Source organism: Peromyscus eremicus, unplaced genomic scaffold (genome assembly GCF_949786415.1).
Source record: "Peromyscus eremicus unplaced genomic scaffold, PerEre_H2_v1 PerEre#2#unplaced_816, whole genome shotgun sequence".
NCBI classification, from domain to species: Eukaryota; Metazoa; Chordata; class Mammalia; order Rodentia; family Cricetidae; genus Peromyscus; species Peromyscus eremicus.
The window spans coordinates 17,512-45,161 of NW_026735052.1; the positions used below are offsets into that span (position 1 = coordinate 17,512).

At 44.1% G+C, this 27,650-nt stretch overlaps 1 protein-coding gene across 2 annotated transcripts in view; it reads left to right on the forward strand.

The window, feature by feature from the left end:
• Nucleotides 1-27,650, forward strand: part of Ntn4 (netrin 4) — a 101,455-nt gene that overhangs the window by 16,029 nt on the left and 57,776 nt on the right. For both annotated transcript variants that reach the window (XM_059252996.1, XM_059252995.1), the window contains one exon: nt 21,260-21,538. In XM_059252996.1, coding sequence (XP_059108979.1) covers nt 21,260-21,538 — 279 coding nt within the window. The remainder of the gene's footprint in view (nt 1-21,259; nt 21,539-27,650) is intronic.

Sequence of the window (27,650 nt, forward strand, 5' to 3'; positions counted from 1 at the left end):
CAGATCCTCAGGCAGACAGTTGACAAGCATACCTTTTTACAAAGATGATGTCATGGGTTCCATCCTTTTGCAAACCCAAGCCGCAGGCTCTGTCCCTAGTTGCCTGAGGCCTGGTATGAAGGAAAGACTCACATCTATTCCCGACTCTTGGAAACTGGGTGTAAGTGTAAGGTACATGGAAAGGTTTTACTCCAGGATCGTGTTCCACTTTTTCATCGGTGTCCCTGCAAGTGATTGGGAAGAGTGCCTGGTGCATGTGCTCCTGCGGTCCTGCCAGCTGGGCTCTCGACACACTGCTGTGTTGACGGCATGAGTGGTTGTTGGGGAATTCTGGAGAACAAGCCTCGTGATGCTATCTCTAGACAAGCTTTTGTGGCTGTGGGCTTGCTTGGGTAAAGCCGGGCTTGTCCCTCTCTCTCCCAAAGACCTACTCTTTCAAGTAAGCCAAAGCCAACATCCACCTCAGCTACTTATCTAGAGCTCAGAGGAAAAAAACAATCAAGAGAGAAGCCATTTTTGGAGAAAGAGTTTAAATGTTAACCAGGCGTGGTGGCGCACACCTTTAATCCCAGCACTCAGGAGGCAGAAGCAGTCAGATCTCTGGGTTTAAGGCCAGTCCCGTCTACAGAGTGAGTTCCAGAACAGCCAGGGCTGCGCAGGGAAACCCTGTCTTGGAAAACCAAAAAGAGAGCAAGGGAGAGTGCAAGAGATCGGAGAGACCATTTGAATATCATTTTTTTTCTCATCAAAACCAACAATACTTTTTTGGGAGCAAAAGAAGTCTAAACCGGGTCTTGTCTCCTCCAGCTAACCATACACTGTGTGTTCAAGGACTTGGTAATCTGATTGAGAGTTTTAACTCATGTCTCTTAAGGATAGATAATAACTGAAAGGTGGAGAGGAATCCCCTGGGAAAGTACATCCAGAAAGTCACCTTGCACACTAGTTGGAGAGTTGGGAGCACTGGTTGACAAGAAGGGGAATGGGAAGGTGAAGCTGGCCTTGGAGGCTCCGTCTGATAGGTCAGGACTCAATCCTGTGAGAACTGGAGGTCCATCAGCAGCTCTGGGCAGGGGTAACATAATCAGAGCTGCTACGGAAGAAAATACAGGGACCAGCATGGGGAAAAAAAAAACCTTAAGCAAAATTTAGGAGATTAATCTCAGTAGTGATACATGTGAATTCCTCTGTTCAAAGCTCGGCTGACCTACCACCACCAGGGAGGTGTGACTGACTTATCAGCCATTCATGTGAGAAAGGAAAAAAGAAAAAACACCCGAGGGGTTTAGTTGACTGTGATTTCAGTGTGAATCATCAACGTATCATGACTGCCAAAAAACCTGAATGCAATCTCAGGCCACATTAGCAGAAGAGCTGCGTTCCAAGCAGAGGAGAGAATAGTCCTCTGTCCTCCGTCCTCGCCGCCTTTGTCAGAGCACAGCTAGAATATTATGCTCAGGTCAAGATTTTCCTATTTAGAGAACGCTGAGCAGGACTAGTGAGAGCAATTAGAGCCCTTGTTATATAATGAACAATTAACTTGGGGTATTTCGCCTAGGAGAGGATTTATGGATGCTCAGGGATTGCCAGCATTCTTCAGATATTTGAAGAGGAATTAAATGGACTCTGATGCGTTCCAAAGGCAAGAGTATGACCAAAGAGAGACTTTCTGAAAACCTAAATGTATCCAGAGTCAGACTGAACCGGTCAATGTCTCGTGCCAGGGAACGTTTCAGAAAAATCCAAGGGTCCACGGAGGGACGCTCATGTGTGGAGCTGGCAGAGAGTCTCAGGCTCTCTGCCTCTATCCCCTCCAACTCTGCACACACTCACTTGGACTGAAGACATTCTTTACATCCTTCCCGGTCAAGAGCAGAGAGAGCTAGGCTGACGGGTCTGTGGCCAGCCAAGCAGCCGCCCTCTGCTGCACTGTACTCTCTGAGGGGAGAGCTTTGCTGCCGTGGAAAGAGCAGCCCTGCTTCTTAACCATTAACCACTAGGAAGTCATTTAACAGCCAGGGGAAGAGAAAAAAGATAATGTGTCCCTACCATCTGCGTTTTTGCTTTGTGCCGATGGGGGACATTTCATCTATATTTTGTAATAGGTCAGATACCATGTGGCCATTTGAGAGAGGAGTCAGAGGCCCCCATCTGGCCTGTGCTCAGGGGCTGACAGCTCCAGCTTTGACATGAGTCAGCCAATTCCACGGCTGTTCCTCCAGATGAAGCTCGGTCATCTCACACTACAGTGTAGCCTAAACAGCTGTCTCCTTATTCAAGGGCCCTTCAGTTCTTCATTTATAATCTGGGTCAATGTAAGGAAGACTCAGATACCGCATACATAACTGGGTTTATAAAGTGCTGAGTACTGTCTTCCTACTACTAAGCCGTCTCTATCCCATTACTAGTAAAGACGACACTTTGGGCCACTTCATTTGGTCACCAAGCAGATGTTTGGTTCTAGGGATACAGCAACAGACAGAATAAAGTCCACTTCTAAAGTCCAAACAATTCACATAAGTGGATTTTTTTTTTTTATTTCATGTGAATGAGTGTTTGCCTGAATATACGTCTCCACAGGTTTGTACGTCATGTGGGTGTTGGAAATTGAATCTAGGACCTCTGGAAGAGCAGCCAGTGCTCCTAACCACTGAGACATCTCTCTTGACCCCTAAACAGACTCCTTGAAAACAATAATCAGTAATAAGTTAGAGACGTCTTTTAGTAACTTTGAGCATTTGCCAATGTTCTCTAGGTCATCCAGGATCTGTCATTTTTCTTACTGCCTTTAGACAGACATTTAGTTGAGAACAGACATCCGTCTTGGTTATTTAATAGTAGGTAGATGAACATAAAGAATTTTATGCTTTTTTTTTTTTAAGCTGTAGACCAGCCGTCTCGTTGGACAGTAGCAAAGTTACTAATAATGTTAGCTTTAGAGGGAAATGACCAAATCTGGGTGAAAGGACCATTCATGTCTCTTCAGTCCATATTTAGTTCTGCCTATCTACTGTGACTTTACAAATTATTTTAAAATTGCATCATGAATGTCAAGTACGAGATGAAGAGCTAAATTGTAAGAGATATTTTTAGGTAGCAATGCAGCCAGAGGAAAGTATGAGCTGAAAGTGAAATGCCTGAGCAGGACGGAAAGAAATGTACCCACCTACACCTTTTTGGTATTCCAGACTCCTGAAGTAATTTCTAAGTGAGTCTCTCTGGAGGTTGCTCTGTAGTGAGCAACAGTTATGCTCTCAGCCTTCCTCTGGACTCCCTCTGAACTTTTTATTCTTCAGCTAAGGGTAAATAGTCTTTATGACTTCATACAAAAGGTTTGCTGTTAAGATGAATGGGCTTTTCAAATAACACGCTTTTCAAATTTCTCTTAAGGTGTTTTTCAAGTTAGTCAGGGAGTTAGAACATGTTTAAAAGACTATCAGTTTAAAATATAGTAACCAGAACACACACACACACACACACACACACACACACACACACACACACACACACACACACAAAAGCTGGGCAGTGGTGGCGCACACCTTTAAGCCCAGCACTGGGGAAGCAGAGGCAGGTGGATCTCTGTGAATTCGAGGCCAGCCTGGTCTACAGAGCAAAATCCAGGAAATGCACCAAAACTACGTGGATAAACCCTGTCTCAAAAAACCAAAAACCAAAACCAAAACCAAAAAACAAACAAAAAAAAAACTTTATGAAATATGTTCCAGGCTTAGGGGTGCTGTTTCTCTTTAGCTACTCCTCTTTAAAAGTCAAGCTAATAATGTCTTAGCCGCTTCTGCATGCTCTTGTCTCCAGATTCTGTGAGCAAAGCCCATGCGGCTGGCTGGGATTCCAGGCGCTACGTTACTTCCGCAGCCGGCCCCTGGTGCTGCACTCTTCAAAGGACACTTTAATCTTTCGGTCAGTTTCTAGCTGTCATCTGCATCTCTTGAGCTGCTGGGGAATTCTGTGAAGACACTGCAGACATTTTACCCAGAAAGTGAAGTTAGTTAATCTAACTATTCTAAGGATTTCCATACTAAAGAGTAAATAGGCTTACTTTGTGTGGCCCCAAGATAAGTAGTAGGCATTACAGAGGACAGGGGGAACAATTCTATTTCACATGTAACACTGAATACTTAGACTCACTTAGCTTCCCCAGACCTCCACTCCTTTGTGACCTCAGCCTTATCTGCCCTTCTCCCAGTGAATTTAGTTAGCATGTGATCAGAAATATCATCTTCGTGTAGATGATGTATTTTATATTATAATTCAGATGTAGAACGGACTCTTCCTTCCCCTGCTTTCCAATATAATAACCTTCGGGGTCAGTCTCGCATCACTGTTTACCCTGATGGGAGGTAACTGTGTAAAAGCCTACATAAGCCTACGTCTCAAAAACAGTCCTGAGTCCCTCTCACGCCACAGTCTCCGCCGAGTCAACTGGATTTCTTCCCGAAGAACTGCGCCCACCAAAAGTGCTGTTGGTCTTTTCAAACTGAATATTGCTTAAGTTACAGAAGACCTTTGACATCCATCTAGATGTAAAAGCATACAGTCAGACAAAGAAATGTTCAGAAATAGAGGTTAGATGCTTGGTATCATAGAAGGAAAAAAAATGAAAATATTTTCATTGGTGGCTTAGGCATAGAAATAAAAGAGAGGCCATTTGCTACTCAGCCAGAGGGGTAAATGGTTCAGAAACTATGTGGCAATGAAGGACTGTAGATAGTTTACCCAGAGAAAGAAAGCTGTTGATGACCACATTTAACCATTTGAAGGACTTTTCCATATTGAAGATAAAATGAATTTACTTTGTTTATCTCCAACATAGTATCATAGCAAGTGGGTGGGTCTCACAGCAAGTAGGTGGGTCTCATATCAAGTGGGTGTGTCTCATAGTGAGTGGGTGGATTTCACAGCTAGTGGGTTTGCCTCATATAATGAGTAGGTATCAGTTATAATAGAGGAAACTTTCTTCATTGAGAAATTAGGGTTAAGTAGTCTTTTGTTCCCTTCTAATTCCTTAAAAAAATAATAATAATAAATAGAATTGTTTCATAGCATTTTTGATAGAGCTCAGTTCTCAAGAATTAAAGGGCAATTGAAATCTTGCGTTCATTTTTCAAAAATTAGAGACATCTGCAAACCAGGCATGATAGCACATGCCTGTAACGCCCAGAATTTGGAGGCTGAGGAGGAATAAGTGGAGGCTAGCCTGAGCTACATAGTGAGTCTGAGGACAATCTGGACTAAACTGGAGACTAGCCTGAGCTACATAGTGAGTCCAAGGACAGTCTGGATTACATAGGGAGACTGTATTGTTTTGTTTTTGCAACAAAATACCCACCAAAAGCAACTCAAGGAAGAAGTGTGTTTCCTGTCCATCATGATGGAGAGGCAGAGTGACGGGGACTCGGAGCAGCTGGTCACCTCGCATCTGCCGTCAGGAAGTCGATTCTGCTTAGCTCCCTTTCTTCTTCATTCAGTCCAACACCCCAGCTCATCAGGTGGCACCACCCACACCTGCAGAGGTCTTCCCACTTATGAATGTAATCTAGAGAAATCTCTGAGACAAGACCGTGATGATTCTAACTCCTGTTGAGTTGAGAATCAAGCTTAATCGTCACCGAGATATTGTCTCATGAAAGAACTAAAAAACAATCAAAACTAAGAGGCACTTGAAACAGTATGTGTGGTTGATTTTCTTTTTTGGGGTTATAACCTGAGTATAGTATGAAGTACAGTAGCAAACTGAATTAATAAGCAAATAGTAGTTGAGTTAATAAGCAAATGGTTCCTCTCTTAAAAAGCCTAGTAACACAGACCTGAGACTTTCATCTCATTTCATCATGAGTTTGCCATCATTTAAAAATAAAATTTGCATTACAGTTTAAAGACATAGGCAGGCTATAGTGAGAATTTATACTAAGCTTGCAACTTGGCCAGGTGAGGAATGGTTTTTGTTTTGTTTTGTTTTATTTTTCAAATTAAACAGGATAGAAATCTATTTGTTTAGAGGGCTAGAGAGAAGCCTGGGTTCAATTCCCAACCCGTGTGGCAGCTCACACGTGTCTGTAACTCCAGTCCCAGGGTTTCTGACACCCTCACACAGACACACGTGCAGGCAAAAAACAACAGTGAACATAAAATACAAATAAATTATAAGAAATTTTAAAAAATTGTCGGGTGGTGGTGGCGCACGCCTTTAATCCCGGCACTTGGGAGGCAGAGGCAGGTGGATCTCTGTGAGTTCGAGGCCAGCCTGGGTTATAGAGTGAGTTCCAGGAAAGGCTCCAAAGCTGCACAGAGAAACCCTGTCTTGAAAAACCAAAACAAACAAACAAACAAACAAAAAAAACCCTATTTATTTATGTATAAGCGTGTGTTTCTGGGGAGTCAAAACTAGGGCCTTACATATACTAAGCATATTCTACCACTGAGCTACATCCCCCAGCCCATTTATGGAAGCTGAAATGAGGTTCCATTTGTTAGCCCAGAATTTCTTCTGTGAACATTTTTGCTTAGAAACCCAATGGCTTATAAACATCCTTAAAAATTCTGTGTCTCAAACTGTCCCATAGAAATCGCTACTCTGTGGACAGAGGAAAACACCTGCTTGTATGGTGTTGTTTTCTCTCTCTTCAGGAGTCATACGAATTAGATTTAGCCGTGTCCCAGTTAACAGAGCATACTTCAGGATGTGCAGTACAAATGGGAGAAGGTCTATGCTTTCCTAGTTAGCTGCTGGGCTTTCTCTTTGCGAGTCCTTCCTCCTAGCTAGCTTTCTGTTCTTTTCCTTAATTCAACCCTTGAAATGAATCCTCATACTTCAGACTGGAACTTAATGGGGAAAGATATGTGAGCCTAATATCTCCTGGGAAAACTTTTCATGGTGGTAATTGATACTGGTCCTCAAGGTCTCCTACCAGTGAAGGGCAAAGTGGCCCTGTCCTGCCTACTACTCCGGTAACAGCAAATATTTGTCTGTGGCCTATGGCAAGTTGCGTGGTCCTTTTGAAGTCTATTTGTTTGGTAGTCAGGATCTCCCCACCAGGGAAACAGTGTTTGAAACTTGTTTTCAAACCTTAATCGGGACCTTTGGTTGCTCTTGATAAAGTCTGAAAAGAGGAAAGAACATTCTAGTGTTAAGTTTGTGTTATAGAAATCTCTCAATAGGCACACTCATGTTCAACAAGAAAGCTCATGTAACTGTGGTTTTCTGTATCACAATAGATAGATAGATGATAGATAGATAGATAGATAGATAGATAGATGATAGATAGATAGATAAGTAGATAGATAGGTAGATAGATGATAGATACCTCTTTTAATCACTTCATTAAAAAAAAAAATCTCTACTGTCCCACCTCAGAAAAAAAATCCCGTTTTCACTTTCCCTACACTTCTGCATTAGAATACCTTCCAGTCATAATTAAGTGGCCAAGGCAAAGAAGACTCTAAGAGCTTTATTCTGATTATGTTCAATGATGAATTTAAGGCCAATCTAAAGCTTAGGAAGCAAAGCATCTGCCAAAGGCGTTGGAGTTTCCCTCCACCTCAGGGAGGAGGATGGCTTCTGCTATTCAGACACCGAGTACGTCTCTTAACACAACACAGTATAAAGAACAAGCTCTCGTTCAAAGGAAAAAAATCTCAAGTAGACTACTCCTCAACCCTTCAGAGAGGAGGGGAGGTGGAGCCTGGAAGGGCTAGCAAGGAAAGACAAAATGAAATGCATTTAACACATGCGAACTGATACCACTAAATCAGGTAGGTTTGTCCTTTTGACTAGTTCCTAACATTCCACAGGTTACAATTTCCTAAACGTTGTAGCTCTGATATGGGATTTCAGCTTTGGCTCCCGAAGGGTTATCGCCTACAAGCTTTACCTTCTTGCAGTTTAAAACTAAAAACAAACAAACAACAACAACAAAAACCCAAGTAAACTACATAATACAATTGCTTTCAGGTCCTAGATATAGACAACCCAAGACTGAGGTCTGAGAAAGGAGAAACAGACATGGAGGCCTTAGGGTTACTTCTGCTTACTAGTGGTCACTAAGAAGACATTTCCAAGCCTCAGCATGAAAAAGGAAACCTAGATTCCAATGGTTGAGTTGAAGAGTCACAGTCAAGTCGGCTACAGTTCTTGAGGGTGGGTTACTAGAGGGTGGTGCGGGGTGTGGGGGGAGTTGGCTGAGAGACGAACTGGAGGTCAGTTCAAAGGTTGACTCGGACTTCTGGCTGAAATCCAAGCTGAATATGTACATCCTAAACCTCTGCAAGCGTGCAGGGAGCCCCTCCAGAAAGCTGTAGTTGACCAATTCCGAGCATTCTTAAAAGGTGGGAAAGACCCGGATTCCAGCATTCAGGAGGCAGAGCCAGGCGGATCTCTGTGAGTTCGAGGCCAGCCTGGTCTACAGAGGGAGTTCCAGGAAAGGCACAAAGCTACACAGAGAAACCCTGTCTCGAAAATCAAAAAAAAAAAAAAAAAAAAAAAAAAGTGGGAAAGAGTTGGTCTTCCCCCGCTACAGAATGAAAGACTTCATAATTCACAGGCATCGGGCAGACTTCTTACCAGGATTCTCAGGAAAGCTTTAGCCATGGAGCTAAGTTAGCCCTAGAAGATTCTTTCTACCAAAGAAGAGGGCTCAATGGGCAAGCTTGCTTTGCAGGTGTGGGGAGCTGAGTTTGAATCCCCAGCACCCAACCAAAAATCCAGGCAGGGCTGCATAAACCCAGCATTGACAGAAGAGACGCATGGAACCTGGGATCTCACTGGCCACCCAACCTAGTAAAAATGGGGAGCTTTTCCTTCAGTGAGAGAGTTCCAAGGCGATAACGCAGAGAACAATAGAGGAAAATACCCAATGCCCTGCTCTGGCACACATTCAAAAAGGATTAATTTATCCCAATTAAACTAATTTTATACCACATTTAAGTCTAACGTATCTTAGAGAAGTACATCAAAATCTACCAAGTAACAACCTAAGATTCACAATGTCTCTAAACAAAAATTATTAAGTAAGAAAAAGTGACTCCTAGTCAGAAGAAAAGTTAATAGAAACATACCCAGCCAAACAATCCCAGCCAGTAGAATCAGCAGGCAAGGACATTCAAGCAACTATTGTAAGTGTACTCCACATGTTCAAGAAAACACAAAAGTGTTGAAGAGAACCATGGGATACATGAAAAAGATTCAAATGGGAGGCCTAGAAATGAAACACACAATATCCAAAATGAAAAAAAAATCACATAGGTTGCAAGGCATTAAAGGTAGAATATATGATACGGAAAAAAGTGTGTCACCAGTAGAAACTATAAGAGGATGCTGAGCAGAGGCAAAAGGAGATTGCACAAAATAATAAAGTGACATTGGACCGTGGGAGAGCATCAGTTGTTTGAATATTCGTGCGGTTAGAGTCTTTTAGATGCAGAAGGCAAAGAATGAAGGAAGATGGGGAGACTCTTCCAAACTGGATGGCAGCTGTCAATCTACAGACCTCAGAAGCTCAATGAATCTCAGGCAAAAAAGACCGAATGAGAAAAGTACCAAGGCTGCCAACACGACTCAAGAAAGAAAAGGTGAACATTTTAGAAAATGGCACCGTTATGATTAGACCCCTGAAACTTAAATCCAGAATCAAACAAGCCTCAAGGGCCTCAATAGATGGTTCACACCACACAAAAACTGACCTGAAACAGACTGTAGGCCCAAATATCAGGGCTTAAATCCATAAAACCTATAAGTTATATATGAGCTAAGGCTGAGCAAAATACTTCAGAGACGGGATACGAGAAGCACCAATTACAATATATATAAAAGAAACTTGTTGAAATGAAAAGACTGCTTTGGAAACACTTGAGACCTAAGCGTCAGCCTGTGAGAAAGATTTGAAAACCTTACGTGTGAATATGTGTTTACAGGTAATACTTCATGAAAGTCGTAACTCAAGAAAAGTAACAAAAATGGGCAAACGGTTTGGAGAGACACCAAATCAAAGAAATGAGCCCAAACCTGAAACAATGCATAAATCCTGTAAGCCAATGGAAAACCCCACCTTAAAATCACCAGGAGATAGTGTGCATATTCACCACAAAGCCAAAGATGAAGATGACTGATAAGAACAAGTATTGACAAGGTTATGAGGCAGCTGAAGCTTCTCATCCTGCACCCAGAGCAGAAAGGCAAACTGCCCAACCACTTCAGCAGAAGCCTGGCGGTTCCTTCTACCCAGGCGCGTCATTCACCACATCACCTAGCGATTCTGCTCCCGTGAGAAGCAGTGACTCCTGTTCTCATTATGACCTCTAGGTGACACTTGACTGTGTAAACATCCCAAATGCCTCTCAACTAACGAGTGGATAGATAACTGCCAATAATCTTCTATCTCTTTCTTGTTTCTGTTTCCTGGCCCGCAGTCTGTCTTGAAACCTTTACAGACTCACTGACCCTTATTCCCTGGGAGCTGTCAAAAGTTTTCTGCATTGAGCAGGGTGTGGCCACTCACACCTTTAGTTCTAGGGCTGAGGCCAGCCTTTCTACATAGCTCCAGGCCAGCCAAGGCTACACAGTGAGACTCTGTCTCAAAACAAACAACAACAACTAACGCTTCTGTAACCAGCCAGACTGGGCCAGGTTTCCTCTCTCCTCCCTCCCCACCCCCCATCTCTCCTGTTTTTAGATTTGCATCTACCATTGTTTTTTCTTTATTTTTTCACTTCTTTGGGCTTCCGTGGGCATACATTTTTTTTTTCTATTATATTACACCCATCCCTGACCTTTTCTTATCTTTTTTTTTTCCTGGCTCTTTTCTGCCTTCTGATCCCCAGCCACGGTGACCCCCAAAGCTTGGCCTTTGGCTTCTCCTTTGGGTACTGGCATCCATTTACTGGCTGCTCACACTTGGCTCCTCTTCTCCTGACCTCTCTCCCCCTCAGCTGCCCTGTCCCGGTTCTGCTCTTTGTCATGTTAATTCTCCAGAAGGGAGAGTCCAGTCTTTTCTCTCCCCTGTTCACCTATTCACTCTTCTGTAGCCAAAGTTGGCTGAATCTGGACGCCAACAACCAGGGTTCAAATGTTAGCTGTGCCACATAGCGGCGACAGGACCTTGAACAAGTTAGCATCTCTTTTCAGAATTCCTTGATCTGAAAGATGAGACTGAATTACACCATTGCCAATACCGTAGGTGTCCTTTAAGGGTGAAATGAGATAAAGAAGAGTGAAAGCTGTTTATAAACTAGAAACCCTTGTCAAGCCTGACTGAGTTTTCACGAATACGTTGTTTGTAATATGTGCTAAGCTTTGCTCGTACAAGCAGATAAAGTCCCCTCTGTTCACGGGGCTCATGGTCTAGAAAGGAACAGAGACGGACACATTAAAAAACTAAGCATGGTAACGTCCAAGTCTGGAAGGAATAATAGATACTTGAACTGGCACATGGGGTGGGGGGGAGGGGGGAGTGGTACCTAACTTGGACTTGTCATGAAAAGAAACGGTGAAGTTAACTTCCTGAATAAAATGACATGGGAGACGATCTCTGTAAGACAGTATGAGTTGGCTAAGTCACAAGGTGAGCAGAGGAGTGTACTCTAGGTAAGGAACGGCCTTGGAAAGGAGCCTTCCAGGAACAATGAGGGTCAACATGGCAGAGAAGGGCAGGTGAAAAGGAGATCATACATGCATGCCCGTCCCAGGGCAGGCAACTAGAAGACCCTATTGATCTAGGATGTGAGCTCAGCGTGCTCTAAAGGAAACGGGTCACCAGTATTACACTGTTACACAGCTAGATAAACAGAATCTGAGAGGCTTGTCAGTAAGTCCTAGACAGTGACTGGCATTCACCAATGGGTCTGTGTCTCAGGGAAACACAGTAGGCCAGTCAGTTTTATTTGGTAAGAGTAGTGATTTTTTTCAAGGTATCTCTACATCTGCTACTTTTGTGGGGAAAAAAAATGCTTCACAGCTTCCTTGTGTGCCACAGGAACAGGTATGACACTTTCCCCAAGAGCACAGTCAATCCCAGCCACTATCAGGATAAGAAGGAGAGGCCAGACAGAGCATAACGCATCATTTTCTAACTCCATAGTTTAAATTCAACTTAGACCAGGAATGGCTAGCCACAAAGGGTAAGCTGGATTAGTGGGGAAAATTCTTAAGGGGGAGGCTGAAATACTGGGTCCTGGTCCTAACTGTCACCATCCTGCCGACCGATCTTTGTAAATCATTCTGAGCCTGGCAGGATGGGAGCATTGATCCTAAGGATTCTTCTGCGGTTCGAGTCCTTTGATTCTAAGTGCTGAGTAAAGGAAATGCCGGGATTCCGTCCATATTGGGGAATTTGGGGCATTGGCTTTTCAGCCCCGTCTCTGTTTTTACTTTGCTCCTCTGTTGTTTCCTCGTCCCTCTTTTCGGTCCTGTCCGTCTCCTTCCCTTTGAAGATATTTAAGAAGGGTCCTTTCATCACTCAGAAACCGTAAATATGCCCTTGAAACATGCAAAGAGGCTTTTGTGTACTTACAACTGGAGGTTATTATCGGACAAGTAAGTCACTTGAGTGCACGGCATTCCTGTGCCTGCCCCACTGAGAGAGCTTTATTGGGTTGTGTGGCTCCCTCTCAGCAGATAAGACTCTCCTCCCACTTTATGGGCTATCTGATGAAGCAGGGTGCCTAAGGCTCCAGGGGTGTAAGCACAAGGATTCTGGCGCTGCCCAGAAGTCAGACATACTTCTCCAAGACAAGTAGGTGCTCCGCTTAAAGTGTTACAGTCAAGGACAAATGTTCTAAAATTAAACCAACCAGCTGTTCCACCGCAGACGCCCACATGTCAATTACACTGTCTCTTCCTTATCTAGCCTTAACGAATTCCTACTCTCTGCAAGGCTTTGGACAAGCCTGGAGCTTCACAGACTTTCCGAGAGCAACCTGAGTCATGAAGGCAGAATCCCATGATGGAGCGTATGAAAACACATCTCCCCTCACAGAGCGTGGGCTGTTTGTATTTATTTTTCAATCGGATGCCAAAACCTTCAACTTCAATGGTGGCAGCTACTGGCTTCAGATGTCAAGGTCATGTAGCCTTCCTTGTTGACCTTAAAGAATATATAAAGATCCGTGTGTGTGGATGGAGAAATGGCTCATGGGATAGCAGTGTGGCTATCCCAAGTTCAGCTCCAAGCACACACTATATCAGGCTTCTCCAGAGGAAGCTGACAGTTCCTGACCTTTACAGGTGTCCGTACTCATGTGCCCATATATACCTACGCACATACACATGATTAAAAGTAAGGTAAATCTAGCCGGGCGGTGGTGGTGCACGCCTTTAATCCCAGCACTCGGGAGGCAGAGCCAGGTGGATCTCTGTGAGTTCGAGGCCAGCCTGGACTACCAAGTGAGTCCCAGGAAAGGCGCAAAGCTACACAGAGAAACCCTGTCTTGAAAAACCAAAAAAAAAAAAAAAAAAAGTAAGGTAAATCTTTTTTTTTAAAGGAAGAAAACATTTGTTTTTCATGTCTTTTTTTATTTACTAACTGCAGCCATGCTCTTGGCTTCCTTATCAAACTTTCAACTGTGTGTGATGTCATGTGCCTGGAATCCCACCTCTTGGGAGGCTGAGGCAGGAAGATGACTGTGAGCTCAAAGCCAGTCTGGGCTACAGAGTAAAACGTTATCTTGAAAAGGCAAAAACTCACCTTCACTCCCAGAACAACAGCCACACAGAGAACAACAGCCAAACACTTTTCAATACGTTATGTCTATCAGCTCATATAGGAAAATCAAGCGTCAGTCCACACGCAGTTTTATAATTGTATTTTATGAAAGTTAAGTCGCCTTGGGTTTCACCCTTCATTTTTCAACCAAGATGGATGGCAAAGATAAGGTTCACCCACACTTGAAACACCTAAATGCCAGAAAAGATTGGTGAAGCAACAGTTTCAGGGCACCTGGACACTGGGTGGACAGTGATGCTTGGGGCGGGTCCTGAGAATCCTTCTCTTACTGTCTAGAGAAAGTGACTGGGTACCAGTGCAAGAAAGAAGACCATGGATGGAGCCTGATGGATTCTCTGAGTTAAGAACTCATGAGGAATAAAAAAGAACTGTGAGACTCTGAGGAGGTCAAAGCAATTAGACCTTATAAGTCTGGAGTTCCAGAAAGGCAATTGGCTTCCCAAAGGTTGCTGTCAAACGTCCAGCTGAGTACTGATCAACAGGAACAGAATAAAGCTATCACTGGGTGTGGTGGCTCGAACTTGGGACACAGAGACTGAGGCAGGAGGATTAACCTGAGTTCAAGGACAGCTTGGGTTATAGAGTGAGTTTCAGTCTGGCTTGTACTGTTGAGTAAGACCTTGCTTCAATTCTACTCCTAATCGCAATCATAACCGAAATAAAATTAAATTCAAAAACAAAAACCACTATCTACACCACAGAAGGCACCCTCCCCATAAAGGGTAGAGGGAATAGTTCCCATAGGTCACCCAGACTACACAGAACCAGCATGGATCTTGTAATACATTATGAAAGTAATGAGAGGGTGTCATCACCTCTGCAGAGGAGCAGAATGTGTCCTATACTGTCTTAGTGTTCTATTGCTGTGAAGAGACACCCACTGTGACCAATGCAACATATAAAAGAAAGCATTTTATTGGGAGCTTGCTTACAGTTTCAGAGAGTGAGTCCATGACCACCATCATGGCGGGGAGCATGGCATCAGGCAGGCAGGCATGGTACTGGAGCAGTAGCTGAGAGCTACATCCTGACCACAGGCAGGAGGCAGAGAGGGGGGTGGGAGGTAGAGGGAGCGGGGAGAAAGAGAGAGATGAACTGGGCCTGGTCTGGGCTTTTGAAACTTCAAAACCTACCCTCTAGTGACACACTTCCTCTAACAAAGCCACACCTCTTAATCCTTCCTAAACACTCCACCAGCTTGGAACTAAACTTGGAACTCAAATTATATGAGCCTCTGGGCCCATTCTCATTCCAATCACAACATATACCAACAAGTGTATGGGGCTTGACTAATAAAACGTAAAAAGAAGCCTGGAAAGGATCCAGCTCATGTCAACAAACTATCCAGCACTAACAAAGTAAGCCTCACAGTGTCTTGCTGCCAATCAAGACTTGCAAAGAAACAAAAAGTCAACACACGTTGGGAAGAAAAATGCATCCATGGAAACACAGAAAAGATGATGAAAATCGAGTGTCTCTTGCTGAAAATGTTGATGGCTGAGGTGAAGGGCATTCTGGCTGGTATTAGAAGACTCCACAAACGACAAGACTGGTGATTATAACCCAATAAACAGCAAAGAGAGAAAAGGACCAGTGAGCTGTGAGAAAACTTGAAGCAATTTAACATGTGCATATAGTTGAAACTCACAGAAGGAAGAGGAATGGGGGAGGGGTGTAGGGAGAAATGATGGCTGACAGTTTTGTTAGGTTACAAGCATTTACTCACAGATCAAAGAAGTACAAAATACCCAAAAGGCATATCATCACCAAACTGCTTGAAGACCAATGGTAAAAAGGAAAACCTGAAATCAGCCAGAGCAAAAACACAACCCAGTGTGTGGGAAGGAAAAAGTGTGGGCATGACAAGGCTTCCATCTTCATTGATGCCGGCAAGAAGACAATGGAGATGGACTCTAAAAGAATGGGAAGCAAACAATGGCTGCTTAGAATTCTATACCCAGCAAAACTTTCTTCCAAAATGAAGACAGAATGGAGGCTTTTTTCAGGCCAAGAAAGGTCTCTTTTGCCCGACAAAATGTCCATCACCAGGCAATTTGTACTTCCAGGAAATGTTTAAGTGTTTTCAGATAAGAAAACTGATATCAGATAGGTATCTGGGGCTACAAAAAGGAGAAAATATCATCAAAAATGGAAAATGTAGGCCGGGCGGTGGTGGCACACGCCTTTAATTTCAGCACTTAGGAGGCAGAGCCGGGGGAATCTCTGTGAGTTCGAGGCCAGCCTGGTCTACAGAGTGAGATCCAGGACAGACACCAAAACTACACAGAGAAACCCTGTCTCAAAAAACAAAACAAAACAAAAATGGAAAATGTAAACACGTGTAAATTTTTTTCTCTTACTTTTAAGTTTTCCTTAAGGAGAACTGTCTTTTAAAGCAAAGGTCTCAACAAGGTGTCTTGGAGGTTATACTATATGGAGAACCAAAACACACAACAGCAGCACAGAAATCGGGGGTGGAGAGTAGGAGTCCACTGGTCCATAACACAAGTGTCAGTAAGTGTGAAGCGGCACCCTACAGTATGTTCTCTGACTCCGAGAGAGTTAAATTAAAAAATCAACAAGAAGATGCCTGGGAAGTCCCAAAATATTTGGAAATTAACATATGTTTTAATAACTCATAGGTCAAAGAAGAAACCAAAGGTGCATGCCTTTAATCCCAGCACTCAGGAGGCAGAGGCAGGCAGGTCTCTGAGTTCGAGTCCAGCCTGGTCTACAGAGATCCAGGACAGTCAGGGCTACACAGAGAAACCTTAAACTGAGAAAGAAGGGTGGGGGGAGGGAAAAAGGGGGGGACGTCAGGCAAGACCAGGGATTGGATAGGAAAGGATCCAAGATTCATTCAGAAGGGCAGATATTTTTAAATTATGCATTTTCTCTGCCCCATTGATCTTACTTTTGGAAGTTAGGAAAATGCCATGTAAGTTGACATGTCACTCTCAGTGTTGTTTGTTCATTGTATTTGATTACATGGAGAAGGAAACAGCCCCATTGCCTAACAATAGCTGCCTGGCCAAATAAATTATGTCATCCATACAATGGCATTCTAAGCAGGTTTTTTGTTTTTTGTTTTTTTTTAACTGTGTGGCAATGTTTCTTACTCTCTCTCCTGCATCAGAATTACCTAGAGGGCCCACTGAAACTCAGATTGCTCAGCCAAGCTTGTAGAGTTTCTGATTTAGTTGACCTGAGATAGGGCTCAAGAATTTTGCTTTCTAAACAATTCCCCAAGGGTGTTGCTGTAGGTCCACGGACTACACTTTCAGAACTACTGACGTAGGGGCATATTTCTTGACTTAGAAGAATACTCACCAGTTGTACAGAATTGTTGGCAGTCTATACAAGAGTTCAGGGGGAATGATATTATCAAGTTCATATTTCTGGCTGTCTGTGGTAAAAACATAGGTGGGTACGGAATTGTCTTTTAAAGTATGAATGGAACTTCTCTGTAATGAGCAGAATGTCAGTAACTAAAATACAATAAAATCACTTATTTTAAGGAAAAAGAATCCTGAGGCACTGGGCATCGGCCCTAACAGGAAGTAATGCTTACTTAGTCTTGTTCAGGACAGCTTGCTCCTGACTCAAGTGTACTTGTTGGGAGTGTGTTCAGGAGCAATTGGGGGTAGAAAAAGACCAATGACGAATCCACCCCCAGGCACCTCCTGCTCTTCATGCGGACAAAAACAAAAAGAGGCTTCTGGGAAATGGAGGGCTTCCACAGTGCCTGACTTCTCTTTGGTGGTGACACACAGGCTTCTTCTGGGTGGGACTCAAGGGCCACCTGCCAGAACTTTGCAGCATCTGGATTGGCCGACTCTTTGTTTCCTGATGTAGGCTAGATCCCCTTCCCAGAGTATCAGATTAAGGCGTCTCCTCTCTGGAAAAAAAGATTTCATGGTTTAAATTCCCGTTCCCTTTTGTGTCTGTGGTACTCTGCTGTCTCCATCCCAGCACGCAGCCTCAGGGGTCATGATGTCCCTTCCCTGCTGATACCACCGTGCCAACCCCCGGTGTCATGCACACCCAGCACAGAGCCACCATTCAGCTTCCCTGGGCTGGGTTCAGGAAGCAGAAGGGCCTCAAAGTTTCCCCAAACCTTGACAGATCTTCCTCCCCTTGTGCTGGTGCCGGACAACTCACAGGGTAAGAGGGGCGGGGAGGGAGAGGGAGTCAGGGTAAATGTCAAGAATGTCAAGGGTAAACACGTGACCGGAACCCGAGAGCAAGCGGCCGCCACCAGTGTCCAGGAACAGGAAGGGTGGGCAGACCGCAGAGAGAAGCATAGAGGCTTCTCAGTGGGCACTGCGTGGCTGGCACTGGACCATGCCTCTCAATGCCTGTGTGAAGAGTTCACAGAAATGCCTGTGTCTCATCTCCAGCCCATGATGGCGCCAGCTTTGGGGAGTTGTGTTTATTAGGTGTTTCAAAAATACAAAGGATGTGCCGATTTTTGTCCTTCAAAAGCAAAACTCATTACTTCTGCGATGACGTTCTCAACTCTGTGGCGTAGTATTGGTTGGAAAATTTAATTCCCCCCCCCATGTCATTTCCCACCAACTTTACATGTGGATAGAAATGGCCAGAATACTTTTAAGGTAACGTTTGTCCAGGTTTGAGGTGTTCAGAGATGCATGCGCTGGTTAGTTAATAATGCAGCTTTTTATCACATCTATGCCAAGTTCTTGCCTCTCCCTCTGATGCTGTGAAACTCAGCACAGGCTCTCTACAGGGGCTCTGTGCAGAGAGAGGACGCTTACAATCTCACCATCACTCAGGTGCAAAGGGGAATTTTGGAATTAGTCACTTACCAAAAATGCATTAAACACAAAGTGCCAGGATGGTTCCTGTGACGCTGGAAATACCCCCAGGAAGTTTTCCTTCTACCCTGGAAGACAACAGATCAAAAAAAAAAAAAAAAAAGCTGTATGTAGACTGTCAGGTACTAAGTACAGGTACTAAAGAACTGTTATGGTTAGTACTATAAGACTGTCAGGTACTAAGCACAGGAACTGTAAGTACTGTTTACTGTTAGTAGATAAGTAGACTATCAGGTACTAAGCACAGGTACTCTAAGTACTAAAGACTCAAATCAGGCAGGGCCACTGAAAGACTGTATTTTATTCTGAAGGAAATGGGTCTTTGGCAGGGTAGAGAGGAGGATGGTTAAGCAAGAGTGTGAGGTAATTCAGCCTTCTCTTTTACACTGGAGAGTTGTTCTGGCTCCTGTATAAAGGCCAAGTGTGCACTGAGTCCCTCCCAAGCAGTGTTACGTTTGGTCAAGAGCAGTTTTATCCTCAGAGACATGGTGATGAGGTCCTCCACAACTGATTCCTGCCTTTTCATGCTTTGCCTAAAAAATACATTTCTTTTAGGGAGTGGGATAGCGAGTGATACAGGGCTTCTCTGTGTAGCCCAGGCTGTCCTGGAACTCACTCTGTAGACCAGACTGGCCTTGAACTCCACCTGCCTCTGTCTCCCGAGTGCTGGGATTAAAGGCATGTGACACTATGCTGACCATTTCTTTTCTTTTCTTTTTTTTAAATTTTTACAATGTTTATTTCTTTCATGTGTGTCAGTGATTTGCTTCCATGTATACATGTGTTCCACACACGTGTCTGGTGCTTGTGGAGTTCTGACAAACGCATTGGACCCCCTTGGAACTGGAGCTGTGGATGTTTGTAAGCCACCATATGGGTGCTGAGGACTAAACCTAGATCCTCTACAAAGAGCAACAAGTACTCTTAACTGAGGGGCCATCTCTCCAGCCCCCTAAAATCCATTTCTAAAATGAAAGTTTTATGTCTAAAGCATCCTTAAGAAAAACTGATTAAAAAAAAAAGAAAAGTACAAACAGTGTTAAGGATACAGAGGGCTTCCCTAGCATGTGAGCATGTGCAAAGACCATTGGTTTGATCCTTGAAACAAATTAAAAAAAAATATTTTTCTGTACAGTCACTTGGGTACATTTTCCCTAAGTGGTAGTTTTTCCAAAGCCTACATTTGACAATTATTTCGCACTGCTTAGTTATCAAAATATCCCTGGTTTTTATTTATTATTGTTAAGAGTTTTTAAGTCCTCACAGCCCAAAAGATACTCAAGAATCTCAACATGCGTAATGCTCGAGACTGCCTAAGTTTTATTCTGTCTTTATAAAGCCTGTGTAATAAGCATGCTTTTAAAATACTATTTGACGTTACAAGGCTTCAGAATCTCTTATATCCCTTGGTTTCCATCATCTGTGATGTCCTACCAACCTTAGTCTTCCAGGTAACAGGCAAGCTGAGGATTGTGTGCCACCCAGGCCAGAACCACGTTATGACCCCCGTCCTGCAGAGACTCACACATGGCCAAAGGTTTCCCAGTAGCCAGAGGCTGCCCCTCCCAGCCTTCCTCCCTCTTGCTTCCTTCACACACCTTCAACGTCCATCTGTAGCCTACATGAGAGAAGCAGTCTCGTTAATCACACGGGGCGTTTAACCAAGAACGCTGTCGGCAGCTTGGTCAGGTCCTTTCCCCCTCACACTTGGATTTAAATGACTTCTGACTCATCTCAGAAATCAGTCTGCCCTCAAGGGCAGTGCATTTACCATCCTTAGGGAGATATATGTATATATATGCCACCAATGTGGAATTCAGTTCCAGGAAGGAAAACCAAAAATATTTGTTCCATAGCAATAATGGCCCCAATTGTTAATCAATTAGTCTTTGAAAGGGTTTTAAGTTTCACTCAGAAACACAAGCTCCTGGATCTTGGCTTTACAGTTGCTTCTCAGGCTGGTCCTCCTGTTGTTTGATTTTTGACTACTTAGACATTTAGTCACTGAAGTGGGAGGCATCAAACCCAGGGCCTCTCTTGTGCTAAGCACACGCTCTTACTCTTGACCTGTACAAGCTGTGCTCTGGGAAATGACGTTTTCTTTTCAGAACATGTAACGACTCGGATGGGGTATTTGGCCACCACACCCTCCCATTGGCTCCCTGCAGCGCAAACCACCCCTCTTCTGTCCAGTCCCTCTTCCCTGGTTCGCTGGTCTCCAGTCACACTGATCAATGCTGGTTTGGTTTTGACCCAGGGTCTCTCTACGTTGCCCTGGCTGGTCTTGAACTCTTGGCTCGTGTGATCCTCTTGCCGCCATAGCTGGCCCATTGTTCTTCCAGAAATAAGTCAGGCTTGGCACTACTACGAGGCCTTGAAGCTTGCTGTTCCTTCTGCTCAGAATGCTCTTCCCCGTGACCTTCGCACGGGCCACCTTCCTCGCAGGAGCCAAGCCTCCGTTGGTTACTCACTGTATACATACGTCTGTATCCCAACAGGAGGTACACCTGTTCCCTTAGAATAACAGGGTGGCTCCTCTCCAGGTGTGACCAAGGTCTAAAAGCCTCTGGCTATCTTATCACTTACAGATAAGCGAAGGTATAAATCACATTGGGACTACAGTGGGTAAGCAACCCGGGGCTTGCACACGGCCTGTACACACATGGTGTTTTCTTCTCTTTACAGGTTATTTTCCGAGCTCTGTCCCCGCCATACGACATAGAAAATCCTTACAGTGCCAAAGTCCAGGAGCAGCTGAAGATCACCAACCTCCGCGTGCAATTGCTGAAGCGGCAGCCCTGCCCTTGTCAGGGAAATGACTTGAACGCAAAGCCTCAGCATTTCACGCACTACGCAGTCTATGACTTCATCGTCAAGGGCAGCTGCTTCTGCAACGGCCATGCCGACCAGTGCGTACCTGTGGATGGCTTCAGACCCGTCAAGGCCCCAGGAGCGTTCCACGTGGTAGGTAAAACGAACTAGAAGTTACCTTCCGCTTTGGGGACCACAGTCCCCTGAGTTGAGGTCTGCCTAACAGTGTTTTGCATTTCCTCCCTGCTCTCCACCCCTCCGACTCCCTACTCGACCCGTGAAGTACTATTAATTTGTTTTTGAAACATCCATTTTGGAATTATGGTCAAGTAGGATAACTAGATTCCTTAGGAAATATCCACGGCAGTTTTTGCGCCATGACCTTTGGATCTCAAGGGTAATGTGAACAGTATTGAGAAGTTGGTGTTATCATATTTACAACACTGTCACACACAAGTCACCTTTGGCTATGGTAAATAGGGACCACTGTTGAGACTATAGAGTGAGGAAAACAAAATCCTCAATCCAGTGTCTGGTGGCTTTGCTGGTCATCAGTAGGATGAATGGAAGCAACCTAAACTCCCTTCAACCAAAGGCAGAGCGAACCTCTCCTACCGCTGTGTTCTCAGAACCCAGACCGATGTCTTCCATCCATTTCCCGGCACATGTCCTGTGCCCTCCCTCAACAACGCCCATCTCCCTTTGAGACTGGAACTTCTTGAGACCAGGGGATGTTTTCAGGATATCCATAGCCTCAGGACCCGGCAGGTTACCTGAGCTAGAAGCAGGTGCTTAGTAAGTAAACACAGGTAGAAGAAGATTTTTTTAAAAAATCAGCAATGGTTGTATTCGATATCTTCCAAAACAGAAAAGGTCTCAGACATAGAGCACTTCAGAACTATGGGTGGGTATTAGAAAAAAAACAAAAAACAAACAAACCAACAAAAACATCCACCTAAAACTAGGTAGGAAAACACTCTTAATTCTTTTTTTTTAAACTTAACATTTTTCTTTACCTTTTTGAAATTAATTTTTAGCTAGCACCCAAAGTAACGGATTTCACTGTGATATTTTTCACACCTGCATGCCATTATATTTGGTGCTTATTCAGCCCCCGCCCTCCATTCTACCCCTCCCCACCTCTCTCCTCCCTAGAAGTCCCCTTCACATCCCATTTTTTTCTATTTACCCTCTCTTTGGAACTTTTTCTTCCTAAGTAGTACCCGGTCTGCAACCCTGTCCTACATAAGCAAATATAAATCTAAGCCTAGATTCTGCCCATGAGAGAAGACGTGTGCTATCTTCATGAGTGTGGCTTATTTCATTTAACTTAATGATCTCTGCTTCCATCCTCTTTGTCGCGATCTCTTCCTTACAGCCCGGTGTAAGTCTACAGTGTCTGTGCATCTCATTTTCTTTACCCGGCAAGCTGCTGGTGGTGGTCTTCCAGTCTGGTCTCCTGGCTATTCGCATCCTGCGTGCACTCAATTCTTTAACTTTACACATCCCCCAAGCACACCAAAAGACGTAACAACGGCCGTGACAAACAAAACGGAAGACGTTTACGTTAAGAAGGCTTGAGTCACTTGGGCAGGAGTGGTGACCACTTGTAAATCCCAGCACTCAGGAGGCTGAGCTGGGAAAACTGCAAGTTCAAAGTCAGCCTGGGCTACCTAAGGAGACCTTGTCTCAAAACAAAACAAAACAACTCAGAGTACTCATAGGACATCAGATAAAGGGTGGATTCTGCAGGTTCCTCTTTATCCTGGTCCTGATGTAGGACAGACTATGGACTGATTACCCAGCAGGACACTGTATGCTAATAGGGATGAGTTTCTAGGGTAAGTCGGATGAATAGGAGAGTGGCCAGAGAATAATAGAAATGATTACCTCTAGTCATTGAGTGTTCCCCAAATTGGAAGAAAGAAGCACAGCTTTCATGTGACCCACTCATTTCTAGGCAGTGAAAGACCTTTGAAATAATACTGCTGCAAAGAAAGAGTGGAATAACTTTATCTATCTCAGTTAATTTTGTTCCGGTATGATTCAAATATAAATGCCACTCTAGACGCAAGTAACCTACCCCAGCAGGGATGCCCGACACTTTGGCTTCTCTCAACAAACATTGTCATCTACAAAGTTCATACTTGAGACCCGCACAATCGAGTCACGTGACAGGAAAAGAACAGCTCATAGTGTGTGAAGTACTTTTTTTGACTTTTGTGCTGGGCCATATTTATAGGTATAGCGGAATGCAGGCTGCCCATGGGGTGCATGGGGGACACCCATCAACCAGAAAGCTCACGTGAGGAAGAGTGCTCATAAGTCTTGGTGAATTATGGAACGGGCCTTTTGCTCCCTCAGCTGGCTTGTCCTCTACTTCAGAGCAGTTCTGGGCAAAAGGACAGGTGTAAGCCTTGAGGCCCCCAGTACATGACGCAGAAGGGGTACAAAACATGAGTGTTTGTAGAATGAAGGACCTTTTAAACACCTGAGGACCCCTTACCAACCAGACTAAACGGCCAGAGTAGCATGCACTTGGAAGCAGCTCTTTCTTTCTTTTTCTGTTTTTAAATAGGTCATCCGGCTGCAAACTTTCAAAGAATTAGTAATCAATCCTTCCTCAAAGAAACTGCTACAAGTTTTTCTTCATCCTGCTGGAATCCATAAATGAAAATTACTCAAACTTAACACATTTTTTTAAAAAAAAATGTAGAAACCTTAAAGTTAAATTATTCTAGACAATGTTCTGTCACCCAGAGAATTATCAAACAGTAAAAGGGAGCTGAATGAGTGATCCTCATGTAGTGAGTGTCTGTCCATGTCAAAAGGGTAGTAGCATGAAGGGCCCCCTTCTCTAGGAAGATCTGTGGAATGGGAACCTCATTTCCTGGCTAGTCTCAGGCGACTTTGAAGTGGGAATCAATTTCATTTTAAAACAGCCCTAGTTTCTGGCGTCTCTGCCTGTTTTCAGACAGACTGAACTTCGGCCATAGTGGGGTAGCCTGACTGACATGAGTGTGTACCTGACTGAACCAGGGCAGGTCAAGCCAAACCTGGAGCTAGCACCAGGAAAAGGGTAGAACCCAAGACAAGTGGCCAAGACAGTCAGCCTTCAGGGATGTGGTTTCACGAGGATCCCTACCCTGTCTCTAAAACAGAAAAATCCCTGGCTACCTGACTCTGAAATCGTTGGACACACGCTGAAATGCAACTTTATTTTATTTTTCTGTGAAGAGTTGGTTATATAGGTTGAGTGTCGCTTTTCTGAAATACTTGAGATTAGAAATTGTTGAGATTTTTGGAAAGTTCACGGATACATAATAAGATTATCCTGGGAGTGGAGTCTGAATCCAAACGTGAATTCTTTTATGTTTAATGTGGACCTTATACACAGAGTGTGAAGATAACCGTATACAATAGTCACACTGCATCTATGTTTTGGCTCTGACCCATCACATAGGTCAAGTGTGGAATTATACACTTATACTATTTTAATGATGCCCAGAAAGAAAGTCTTGCATTTGGGATTTCAGAATTTTGGATTAGGGATGTTTAACTTGTTTTAAATTTGGGGCTGAGGGCTGTGGAAATGGCTCAGTTGCCACGATGTTAGCTGAGTAAGCATGAAAACCTGAGTTTTGATCCCCAGAGTCCACCAAAAAGCCAGGCATGGCAGCACACGTCTGTAACCCTGTCACTGGGAGGAGTTGAGGTGGGTGGATCCCTGAACCTCACTGGCCAGGCGACCCAGCTGCATTGCTGAGCTCCAGGTTCAGTGAGAGACCATCTCAAAAATAAGGTAGAATGAGGAAAACATCCAATGTTGGTCTCTGGCCTCCACATGCTTGCACACACACACACACACACACACGCACACGCACACGCACACGCACACGAACTCGTACACCGCACACATATATATCCTAAATCTGGAAATGGTTGCCTCTTTTGACTCGCTGAGTTCTGGTTCTTAGATTGCTTAGTTGAGCAAAGCGCACATCAGAAGACTGACCCTTGACCTCAGGGACACATACTACGGTCAACTGTCATTCCATGTGTGCATATTTGTCGACACTATTTATTATATGAACTTAAAACAGCTGGATTAGCCAGGCGGTGGTGGCACACACCTTTAATCCCAGCACTTTGGGAGGCAGAATCAAGCGAATCTCAGTAAGTTTGAGGCCAGCCTGGTCTACAGAGTGAGTTCCAGAATTGTTATACAGAGAAACTCTGTCTTGAAAAAACAAAAACAAAACAAAAACAAAACAAAACAAAAAAAAAAAAAAAACAACCAAAAACCAAAAACCAAAACAGCTGGATTAATAACTTATGACTTCAGAGTGATGTCTGGCCTCTTAAGAAACGCTGTTCTTTTGTAGGTCACTTTATCCTAGGTATGTTCACGTAAGTGTTGACTCTTTACAGCACACTTTTTTTCTCTATAGGAGTAGCTCTTGAAGTGTTGTCCCTGAAACAGTGCCGTCCACATTTCCCAGCAGCCTGTGAGAAATGCAGACCATTAGACTATCCCAGAGTGACAGGAACTCTGGAGACAGGGCCCTGGAGTCTGTGGAGCAAGTCTGCCAGGTGATTAGGGTGCTTCCGTCTGAGGTAACTGGTTTGAAGACTACGATTCATATATCGTGAACGTGTTCCTAGGAGTCACTATAACAAAGTCTGATTTTTCTAGACTAGAATTGTTTTTATTAAGATTAAAAAATTTAGATATTTTTCATTTTATATGTATGAATGTTTGGCCTGCATACATGTATGTGCACCGCACGGATGCCTGATGGATGCCCTGACTGGTGTTCTGGATGGTTGTAAGCCACCATGTAGATGCTAGGACTCAACCCCCAGTCTTCCTGCAAGTGTGACAGATGCTCACCACAACTGAGCCATCTCTCCAGCCCCAGGCTAGAATTCTTAATGGATGATGGTAGTGAATTAGAGACGTTCATGGAAATGACATCTGTCCTATTTTCTTAAGCTATCTAAGATGGTAGAGTCATTCCTTGCCTTTAGAAGGGAGATTCCCATAGACAGTTCTATATTTCCTTCAAAAAGAATACCACCTCCTCCCTCTTCCCAGATCCACTCCGTCCAGCTGTTCCCAGCTGCATTTTCCCCCAATGGGTCCTTTTTCTGGAAGGCAGAGCATTGCAGTGACTGGCCGGGAGCCATGCTGGGCGCCAACCAGACACGACTATGACTCATCACGGAATTTGCTAAGTCACTCCGTCTCCCTGAACTTCAGCCTCCATATGCAATAAGGATAACATCTGCTTTCATAGTTACTGTGAGGATTCAAAGTGTGATGGTTTCAGGCTTGGTGGTGCATGCCTGTGGTCCCAGCCCTCAGGAGGCTGAGGCAGGAGGATTCCGAGTTTGAGGCCAGGCTGAACTATGTCCTGAAATGCTGCCTCAGGAAAGTGAAGAGTGATGCCCGATGTCTACCTTAGGGTAAACACTACTTTCTCCGCTGTTCTTATCGTGTGGCCTGATCTCAGCCACCTCTGCTGCGTCTCCCACATACACGTCTTCCCAGTTACGACAAAAATAAATCACAGCTTATGTGCTACTTGACGTGTTTACGAGGTTAAGGGTTCTGTGGCTCCAGAAACTGTACTTTGCCTCCAGCCTGCTGAGAGCCCAGAAATTACGCGAGGGAAAGAAGCTACAGTTTCTTCTCTTCGCAGCTGTGGAGGCCTGACTGAGTTCCTGGTTGTTGTTGGTTTTTTTTGTTTTGTTTTGTTTTGTTTTCTAGCAGCTGGTGATTTTACATCTGTTGGATGATGGATGACAATGAACAGGAACATGGAGGATTTTTTTTTTTAAAACTGAAATATCCAACCCGCTGGATTACACCAGAGACCTCTGAGTACTGTGGAGAATTATTTAAATGCCTTGAGCTATGCTTGTTAATGGATTTATACTCCATAATGAGAAACTCATTTAAAAAGAGGGTCGGTATTTTGTCTGCTGTATTCTAAATGGAAGAATCAATATTGAGATTTGGGGAACCGTAGCAGCTGGGTTTGAGGATAATGTCACCTAGTCACCTAACTAGGTGAGGCATATTTGAGAATCATCCATATGGTCTTATTTCAATAGTTTTTTGGTTTGGTTTGGTTTGGTTTGGTTTTTGAGGCAGGGTTTTCCTCTGTGTAGCTCTGGCTGTCCTGGAACACACTCTGTAGACCAGGCTGGCCTCTAACTCAGAGATCTGCCTGCTGAGTGCCAGGATCGAAGGCGTACA